Raw genomic sequence first — 10880 nt, 5'->3', positions numbered from 1 at the left:
CACACACACACACACACACACACACACACACACACACAATATATATACATATACATACATGCACATTCATGTATATTGAAATGTCTTTACTAAAATGCACGATTAGATAATAATAAATGTATAATATGATATATATATATTATATATTATATATATATATATATATAATGTATAATAATATAATAAGTAAATGTATAATAATAAATAATAAATAATAAATAATAATCAATGTGTGGCATGGAGGCTGCACAGCTGCAGGGGGGAAAGCTTTGCAGAGAGTGGTGAAGGCTGCACAGAAGACTGTTGGAATCAGTCTCCCCACCATCACAGACATCTACACCTCCAGATGCAGGAAGAGGGCCACCTGCATCATGAGGGACCCCACCCACCCAGCACACACACTTTTTGCCCCACTCCCCTCGGGAAGGAGGTTAAGGAGCATTGAGTGTAGAACCACTAGACTGAGGAACAGCTTCTACCCTGAGGCTGTTAGACTCATGAATCTCTAACTAGAATAGTCACTGTGAAAAACCATATCATGTTGCTGCTGATCTGTTTCATGTTGCTGCTGATCTGTTTCAATGTTGATGTGTTCATGCGTGCACATCTGCTCACAGACTCGTGTTCATGTTTGTGCTGATGTTCAATGTTTTATGTTATGAGTGCTTAGTGTATATTTAGTTGATGTTTTTCTTAGTTCATATCTTAGATGTTATTACTGTTTTTCTTATACATTTTATTGTTGGATGTAACTGGGACCCTGTGTACATAATTTCGCTCCACCACATGTACCACATGAGGTGCGAATGACAATAAAGAAACTCTGACTCTGACTCTGACTCGAATAACCGGTGCTGTTTACTTAAAAGAATAAATATTACATACCGGTAATTGAGTGTGTCATCTAAGTTTGTCAACTATTTTTTTTTTATTTATTTGGCAAAGTTGTCTAAAGTGAGCTGAAGAATTCAACCTTTTTAAATGTGCACATTTCATCTAATTAGCCAAACAGTTAGATGTACACCTGAAACTTGTTCATGTTTCGTTAAGTATCTTCTACAAAAACTCAGATCACAAAACAGAGTTCCTAAAGGCTGGAGGAGAAAAAAAACAAGGTATTTTATTATTTGACCGTTTGTGGCTCATCACCATGAAGGATCATCGCTGCAGCCCAGATGTTGAACCAACAGCCAAATGACTAAACCCCAGTGGGTACCGTCCTGCAGCATAAGAAGAGCTCCTCATGGAGACAATAAAGTTTAATTTTACAAGGTTTTAATTTGTTTCTTGTTTAAATGTCCTCCCATTCTACAATTTTTAACACAGATTGTGTCAAAACTGTGCTTACAGTTACTGCTAGACTGGTGGGACTGATTTTCCTTCATCTTCTTGTTCAAATCACTTCCTGCAGCCTTCAGATACTTTTTACACAAACATACACCGCTTTAAAAGATGTTTTTCTTTGGATAATGTGCAGAATGTGACTGTTTTGGTTTTCGGTGGAGTTCAGAAGTAAAGACAAGTCAAAGAGAGAGCATTTATAACTTCCTGGGATTCACTGGAGACACACACACACACACACACACCACAGAGTTGATTTCAGCGTTAAGAAATGTGCTGAGCTGCACGAAGCAGGAGCCAAGGGCAACAAAACACTAAATACAAACGCTCCTCTGAGCCGGGTACTTTCCCTTCACTGCTCGCGCTTCAAAACTACGGCTGTTTCGAGCGAGATGAGCCTGTAGAAGCGTCTGCATCAAACAAAGACAAACATCTGGAGTTTTGTCTTTTGACTCCTCTTATTCAGTCTTTATTTTTATCCAGTTTCCTTCATGTAACCCTCTGCAGGATGATCCAGAGGCTTAATGAGCCACTTGGCTTCCTGCACCATCTGGAAAACCCCTCCTGCTGCCGTCGACCTCGGCTGAAAGACCACATCTGGGTGCAAACTCTAGATCATGAAGAATATAAACAGATATAAGCACTTATCGTGTACTTTTAAATTATTTAAAGTACAACAGTCCCTCGCCACTTAGCTGACTCGCTCTTTCACGGTTTTTTGACACAGGATCATTAACTTTAATATTACTCGCATGATTGGGATGGTACAGGATAGAAGTTTAATGAAAATACTTCGGACAGGTGCCGCCATTTTGTAGTTTTCTTTTAATAAGCCTATACTGGAACACCCATCAAAAGAACTACACTACCCAGAAGCCAACAGTGCTTCTGGCCGCTGCTTTCTGCCGAAATGGAGGGAAAGTTTTGCAACGCAAAGTCAGAAGTCACGATCTATCTGTTAAGCTCACAGAACTCGAAGTAAAATCACAAATAATCCTGAAGCTCGATTATCCACGTGCACATCAACCTGGATGGGGTGGTGGACTTCATCGCTGCAGGGTAGGTCTGACGAACCGGAACCGAACCAGAACTGAGCTGCTGGTCTGCAGAGCTGGTGAGTAAAATTTTGCAGTACTGTACAGTACATATATGTATGTTGTTAAAATAATGTAGGTTTAAGATTTTAGAACATTGCCAGAGTGTGGGAAGGGTTTATAAAGTCTTAAAATATTATAAATACTAGAATTAATATAGCGTTCCTACTTTACGGTTTTTCACCTATCACGGTGTTGTCTGGAACGTAACCCTCGCGATAATCGAGGGATTACTGTATTACTCTTTAATAGGGCTGGGCAATATCTCAAAATTTTCAAAATGTCCAGATAATTTCATACACAATATAAAATGAGACTATATCGATTTAAAACTATAGTCTCATACTCTACGTTGTTATAATTTTACTTTAAATTCTGCCAGTTTTTCTCCCAGTCTGCACCTCCAGGCAGCCACTCCTCTTCTCCCTCACTGAATACAAACCCAGCCCCTCACACGCTCCCCCCACCTCCTGCTGTGTAAAACTGCATGCTTCTGCAGCTCCTACTAACTATATTTACATGCACAAAATTCTTTGACCGGATTGAAATGTTTTCAGATTAAATAATTAGAATGTATCGTTTACACGGGCACAGTCCGTTCACGACGAGCGTTTACGTGTAGCTAGATTTTATTCTGAACAGAAGTACTGACATGTACAGAGTGGTAAACTCTCCTTAAAAAAACACCAAAGAAGAAGTTCTATTTCCATGATGAACGTAAACAAACCTGAGCACCCAAAATGGACCCGCAACAGGTTTTAATGACGGTGGAGACGTTCCTGCTCTCCCTGACTGAGCAACAAGGAATCCAGATCATTTTGAGCTCTTTCAAAGTTTCTAGTAGAAATGTTGTGTCGCTCAACGACCAGTTTTGCTCCCCCGACATATTAGCATCTAGCCAGGCGGAAATACATGAGGTAGACAGGTTGCACATGCACATTCTGGTTAGTTTTCCACGATCGGAATAAAACGATCAGATTAAGTGTTTACATGCACACCGTTCGGATTATGAATCGGCATAAACCAACACTCTCATTTGGATTACAAATTATTTCGGATCGAGCTGAATCACCAAAGAATAATCCGAATGGAGCGTTTACAGGACGCATTTTTATTCTGAACGGCCGTTTAATCCGATTACTTATGTCCATGTAAACATAGCTACTGTGAACAAGCTAGATGCATATGCAGATATCAATCATAACAACAGTTGTTGATTCACACTCTGATGACATGGATGTAAATTCCTGATAGGTGTGAAAATGACTGGGTAGCTGCTACAAAGGAGAGTTTGTTGTTCTCCAGGACATTAACTGGTTAAGAGCAGAATATGAAGTTGTCTTCTCATTAAAAAACACAGAGACAAATATCCAGATTAGGATGATTTATTTACTGTGTTTCTTGTGGCATTCGCACACAGCAGTAACCAGTAATGTGTAAACAGAAGCTCAAACAGCAAGGCTACGTTGGTGTCGGGAGAGAGAAATCCCCAACGCACCGCACGCAGCACGAGTTTGCGCAGCACGGCACTTTACACAGAGCGATGCGTTGAGTAGTGTCGAAACAGCCACGGTGCATTCAAGAGCATAGGAACCATGAAATTCAGAAAGAAACAAGTCATAACCAAACAGAACCGAGTTCAGTAAACAAGCCAACTACACAACAATGTGATCTTTCTAACAGCTTTGTTAAATAAAGTTAATAAAGGTTGAATGAATAAACGACATTAGAATCAGACTTTTAAAAAGAAAGTCGGCCTTTCATTATGTTTGCTCTGTATGTGTTCTGTTTTAATTTTAAGTGCATAGCTGTGATTTTGGTTTTGTTTTGTAGGAAAGACGATTTATTTTTGATATATTTATTTTGTACAGTTACAGCTGTTTGTTAAAAAAGGTGCCTGTGTGACAACAGGGACTAAGCTTTGACTCAGAAATACATTTTTGTTGTTACTTTATGGAAAGAAAAAATATATTGAGACATGTATTGCCATTCATCTTAAAAATATCAATATGTAATTTATGTTCATATCGCTCAGCCCTGCTCTTTACACGCATTAATCCCAAATCTGGTCTGGTAAGAACTGAGTGTCAAAACACCTTTGCTTAAATGTTTGGCATACAGGACGGCAGGAAAAGTGCATTCCTTCAAAGAATAGCCATATTAATTTATTTATATAGGAAGCGTTCTTTTACACAATAAAGAAACAGTATTAGAATGTTAAAAGAGACGTAGAATAAAGACGAGATAAAAATAAAGATTTAATAAAGATTTATACTGTAATAACATGCCTAGAAGGAATGCATTTTCCTTGACAACTTGCATGTCAAATAAAACACAAACAAACGTGCACATCTGTTAGTGCTCAGAGTTTGTGTTGGGGATTATACTCAGCGACTACAATGCCAAGTTTGAGTTTAATATATTTAAAAATGTTGCTTTAAATTTGTTTTCAAGAGCACGAAAGGTCAAGTATAGATTGTGTATTTGCTGATGGGGCTGAACGTATCAGTCCACTGACAGTTGAGTAACTTTTGACTGACGAGACGTGCTCATGGGCGGCACGATGGCACAGTTAGAACTGCTGCCTCTCAGCAAGAAGGTCGCCAGATCAAATCCTGGCTGGGGTCTTTCTGGGTGGAATTTGCATGTTTTCTCGGTGCGTGCGTGGGTTTTCTCCGGGTACTCCGGTTTCCTCTCACAGACCAAAAAAAAAAAATGCATGTAAGGCTGATTGGTAACTCTAAATTGTCCTTAGGTGTGAGTGAGAGTGAATGGTTGTCTCCATTGTCTCCGTGTCCCTGTGATGGACTGGAGACATGTACAGGGTGTCCCCACCTCTCGCACAGGGACTGCTGGAGAGACACCAGTTCCACGCGACCCAGAAAGGAAAAGTGAGTAAAGAAAATGGATGGATGGTTGTGCTGATGGTCTGATGCGTTCAGGCCTCCAGCACACACTTGCACAGTAAATCTGACATTTTCCACATGAGAAAACATCAACAAACAAAACCAACAGTGTTAAAAAAAAGTGTAAAATCAGTGAATGTAGTGTTCTTTCACATCAGTACGTAATTTTTGCAGTAGCTGTTCAGCAACAATGAAAAACAACAAAAAATAGGGCCTTTGTTTGACTAGCGGTTGACTTAGCCTGGATGAAAACTTTTGCCTTCTCCATTCGCTGTGATCTAAGACTGATGCCACAACTACTCAAGTATAACTATTGATAACCATTCGCCAGACCCTAATTTAAAAAATAAACAAATAACCTTTAATGCAGGGGAGTCAAATTCAGTTACAAACAGGGACCAAAGTTAAAAACTTGGTCCAAGCCAAGTCGATACATTAACTCCAGTCAGACAGCCGACATGTTTTCTTGACTGCAGGTTCATCAACAAGAGTTTCGTTGGTCCCATGTGACGTTCTCTGTTGCCCTTTCCACATCAAAAGGAATGATTACTGAAAAATCCAACCTTTTTTCTGGCTTCAAATTTAACAAACTGTCCTGAGAGGTCTGCACTAAATAGAATATTAAGCTGATTTTTAAGCAAAGAGAAAAACAATAAAAAATATTTGACATTTAAAATATCTTAGAATAGAATAGAATAAAAACAGCCTTTATTGTCCCACGGATGGGAAATTCCAGTGTATCAGCAGCAACAGATAAAAAGATTAAAAGATTTCACACAAAAGTTCCTAAATGTTAATAAACAACACAATATAAGAAATAAGATAAACAATATCAATAATAATGTTCAATATGTATTGGAACATTGAGAATGGCAGACTATTTACAGTACAGTATTACAGGCAGAGTGTATGTTTCAGCAGAGGTCAGCATGTATTTAATCCTTATTGAGTTTGTTGGGAGCAGTGATGGTTGTAGAGTCTAACAGCTGCTGGGAGGAAGGACCTGCGGTAACGCTCCTTTGTGCATTTAGGATGCAGTAATCTGTCACTGAACGAGGGGGGCCAGATACGATGTTAGCGAGGGCCAGATTTGGCCCACGGGCCTTGACTTTGACATGTGCTTTAATGAGTATGTGCACTTGTTTAAGAGATATTTTTCTTATGCTACAAACACACATTTGTGCTTCACCCTCAAATAATTTTTTCATTTTTCCTATTTGCTCTTGACCGACGGTCAAACATAATGTGCACATGCTTGTTTGAGACGTTCCTCGTTAATATTTCTGCAGAAGGACAAACTTGTGTCTCGGGGTGGGTGAGTGTTTCTCCATACCTTGTTCCAGCAGGTGCAGAGCGTGCTGCAGGGCTGATGGGCAGACAGAGGCAGGGAGCTGGCGCTGGGCGGGGAGGAAGCAGGAGACATGGAGGCCGGAGGCGCGGACATGGTCTGATGGTGAGGAGGCTGAGCGTAACAAACAGCAGCTCCATCACAGCCGGGCCCTGCAGCTGGTTCTCCTCCTCCTCCTCCTCCTGATGCTGCGCCTCCTCCTCTGTTCACCTGGAAACAAAAGTCAAAAATCTTTTTGCTATTTTTTTTATTTTTTATCTACTCTTCTCTTTATCACTTCTTTGAGAAAAAAATAAAAGTCTGCATTTCAGCCGTTTTTGCCCCAACACATAAAACAAGCGTTATCGTCTCACAACTTCAAAGCTGATTCTGCACATCTTTCACCTAATTTTAATTCTGGACCCTGACAAACCTAATTTGTTTAGACATATGTTTTTGGTCTCCTTTGATTTAAAGCAGGCTAACATACAGAAACGGTCACTGTTTTCAGATTAACTTAAATCTAGCCAAAGCCTCTCAGAACTAATGATTTATTCTGGCCTTGACAGCTATAGAAGCTTTCAAAGTAATAAAACATTTTATTACATCTTAAGGTAATAAATCTGCACAGTCCGTGTTATTGGGTGAGATTTGCAAATTTAACAATGTTCTCAACTCAACAAGTTATTTTTTTATTTAGTAATGATGATAATGTGCAGGACTCCGGTCAGAAGCTTTTAGTGTTTGCTTATACAAATGTAATGGTTTTAAAGTAGTAGTGCTGGCTTGTGACCAGCTGGTTAAACAATAAGTGATATAAGATGGACTGCATGTACATCGACTACACTCCCTGCAATTAGGGTCCAAACAGAGGTGGCTTCCTGTAGTTGTTTTTTTTTCTTGGTTTGGCCGAGGCCTCGGGAACTGGCTGAACCATCAGGCGCTCTTCAGTGAGTCCCCTTCAAGTCCTGGAGGTTGATCCAGGTGAGGAAAATGTTCACTGGGGCTATCCCTCATCATCATCATCTCAACTGGAAAGGGTGAATCGCTTCGATCGGATCAGGAACGAGTGCCTCGAATGGATCAGAGAGTCTTGGGAAAGATAGAATGCAGGAGATAGATCGACTTCCTTGTATGCAGTTGCTCCAGTCTGTCGTGGTGAATAAGGAGCTGGAGCTAAAGATCTCGATGTATCAGTGTTCCAACCATGAGGTGTGGCTCATGACAGAAAAAACACCTTGGACTCTAGCAGCTGAAATGAATTCCCTCCACATGGTGGCCAGCGTCAGGGATAAAGTGAGGAGCTCCTCATATTTATTTAATCAGGCAGATCCCATTGAAATCACAGATGCATTTTGCAAGGGAGGCCTGGGCTTGAAGACATGTTGTGAGCTGATGCATGCTCAATAATCCAGGTAAATAAATCTACAAGAATTTAGTAAGATTTTCATGATTTTTTTGTTTTGTTTGGAGTTCTTGCCATCTGTAAACGTTCTAAACTTTTTATGCAGACTTCGGTAGAAGAGCTCATCACCTTAACGGCAGTAAATTTTGTTTATTCGCACGCTGCCAATTCCTACATGTGTCCAGTTTCACTACTTTTTGTCTGTCTAAACAGAGCTCACTTGTAAATGAGTCTTCCAGGCTCAATGTGACTTAACTGTCTAAATAAAGGTTGAATGAAAAATGAAGGACTAGTTACTTCTGTGAAGTTTGATCTCATTCTCAGCCAAAACACTGTTTTATGGAGCTGCTGTCACTTCCTTTAAAGTGGCTACATTAAATCTAATTTTAACGCTCACGGTGAAGTCAAGGAAAAACAAAAAACAAAACATGTGAAACATGAGTCACGTGACTCAAGGTTCCACGCAAGTTTGGGCGCATTTGTTTACATCAAGTGCGTACCCGCATTTCAAAATTGCGTATACTGGTAACCGTCTCTGGAAAACAACCAGTTTTGGAAACTCATGTTCGATTTCATAGTTTTAATAACCGCTTTTGTCAGAAGTTTATTGACAAACTACTGATTGGGGGTGCACAATAATATTGATTAATCCCGATGCATGCTCAATAATCCCAGGTAGAAAACACTAAGTCAGGTCCTCTGGACAGATTCTTCTTGTTGACACGTTCCATCTTTTATCCAGAAGACTGTCAGTTTGAGGAGCAGCAATAAACTCAGTCTTATAAATAGCACCTTCTCATAGTGGATCAACCAGTTTGCTGCTGACAGCCAGAAATAGATGTTCACATGTAAAAGGGAGACCATCAGCCTAACAATTGGTCGTTAGTGCCCTAATGGATGCTTGCTATTCACAGAGAGCTGAGTGATACCTGTAATAACAGCATTGTAAGAGGGGGGCAGTTGATCATGGAGACCCCCACCCCTGTTTAACAATGGATGGGTTCTCTACACAAAGATGGCCTCCTTTACGCCTCTCTTAATCCATCGTTCCTCTCTGTCCAGGATGTGAACATCTTCATCCCTGAACGAGTGACCGCTGGGCTAAAGATGAGTGTAGACCGCAGAGTCCTGGCCTGATGATGTTGATCTTCTGTGCTGGACCATCAAGCCAGGACTCTACAGTCTACACACATCTCCATTGTTCAACAGGAGTGGGGGTCTCCATGTTCAACTGTCCCCCAATGCTGTTATTGCAGGTATCACTCAGCCCTCTGTGAGTAACAAGGGGCCATCAGGGCACTAACGACCAGTTGTTAGACTAATGGTTTAAAGCAAAAACAACTGGACTTTATTTGTAACTGAAGACGTTTCGCTTCTCATCCGAGGAGCTTTCTCAGTTTGAAGAACAGAGAGTGTGGGGTTTGAGTTATAAAGCAGAGCTAAGCTTGATACGTATGCAGATTGCCCTATCACTCCTCACAATAGGGGTTCGTTAAGGTCTTTGTTAGTCTGAGTCACAGAGGAGCCACTCTGGTGACGTGAATGGAATTCCTGATAGAAAAAACGAGTGGGTATCAGACCTACAGCTGCATTAGAAGTTTTAGAAAGTTGCAATCTGAGACCTCCTCCTCTGTTTAAAGACGGGTTCTCTCCTTTTACATAAGTGGCATCCTTCACCCCCCTCTCAAACCATGTCTTGGTCCAAAATGTGCCCATTTTGGTCCTAGGATGAGTGACCCTTATCCTTAGTGTCCCGCAGAGTCTTGCCCTCCTTTTACATGTGAACAGCTATCTGGCTGTCAGCAGCAAACTGGTTCCACTGTGAGAAGATGCTGCGTTTGTTGCAGCTCCTCAGACTGAAGAAGTCTTCTGGATAAAAGATGAAACGTTTCAACAAGAAGAAACCGTCCAGAGGTCCTGATTCTGTTAGATCTTCACTTCTTGTCACTTTTTGCACACATTCAATGCACTTTTCCAGAAGTCCCGCTTGGACCTCGGACCCTGCGAGGCTCTCACCTGCAGGATGTCCTGGATCTGACCCAGCTGCTGCCTCAGCACCTGCTTCTGGTGGAAGCTGAAGGCCGGATGGTTGGAGGCCATGGTGAAGAGCAGGAGGAACTGCTCCTCCGTCCTCCCGTCGTTCAGCGCCAGCCCGTAATTGTTGATCACCGTGTCTATGTGGGTCAGGGTCCGGAACAGGACCCCCGCGGCCTCCCGGCTGTCCGAGCCGAGCAGGGCCAGGGAGACCAGCAGCTTGCTGCGCACCACCTCGTCCGTGACGTTGGTGAGGCCCAACAGGTCCGCGGGGTTGTTGGCCCTGATCTCCGCGTCCCGCAGGGAGTGGTAGTCCTTGCGGGCCAGGTCCTCCAGGCAGGAGCCCAGGAACCGGAGCTCGACGGGGACGCAGAGGTCCAGCAGGCCGCACAGGAACTCCGCTCTCTGGGCCGAGCTGAGGCAGGAGAACCAGCGGTACACCCCCTCCCTTTGGACGGAGCTCCGGCTCTCCACCATCCTCCAAGTCCAACAATCAAACTCCGACTTCCAGAGGAAAACTCCACATCAAAGGGAGCGCACGGCTGGCGGCGCGCGTAAAAGCTCTTTGTCCAAAACCTCTCCGCTTCTCTTCCAGGCTGTTGGTTTTCTTTCACATGAACGAAATTAAATAAAAGTCAATCAAATCTGAGGGTCCCCCCCCCCAAACATAACCTCACCAGAACCGCCTCATGGAGTCCGGGCGGTCTGCGTGTTTGTTCTGGAGTCTCTCCGCCGGTCGGACCTCAGCCCAGTCACAGACATTTGTTGCAAAA

The 10880-nt window shown here is 42.2% G+C and overlaps 1 protein-coding gene across 1 annotated transcript in view; it reads right to left on the bottom strand.

Annotated features, from left to right (window-relative positions):
• Positions 1-10612, bottom strand: part of zcchc14 (zinc finger, CCHC domain containing 14) — a 29633-nt gene extending 19021 nt beyond the window's left edge. The window contains exons 1-2 of the mRNA XM_037683336.1: positions 10090-10612; positions 6675-6899 (exon numbers count right to left, since the gene is read on the bottom strand). Of these exons, the coding sequence (XP_037539264.1) occupies positions 6675-6899; positions 10090-10584 (720 nt within the window). The 5' untranslated portion in view covers positions 10585-10612. The remainder of the gene's footprint in view (positions 1-6674; positions 6900-10089) is intronic.
• Positions 10613-10880: the final 268 nt, after the last annotated feature.

Source organism: Nematolebias whitei, chromosome 10 (genome assembly GCF_014905685.2).
Source record: "Nematolebias whitei isolate Nwh7 chromosome 10, NemWhi1, whole genome shotgun sequence".
Classification (NCBI taxonomy): domain Eukaryota; kingdom Metazoa; phylum Chordata; class Actinopteri; order Cyprinodontiformes; family Rivulidae; genus Nematolebias; species Nematolebias whitei.
The sequence above is the reverse complement of the archived record's forward strand: the minus strand, read 5'-3'. Positions and strand labels throughout refer to the sequence as shown.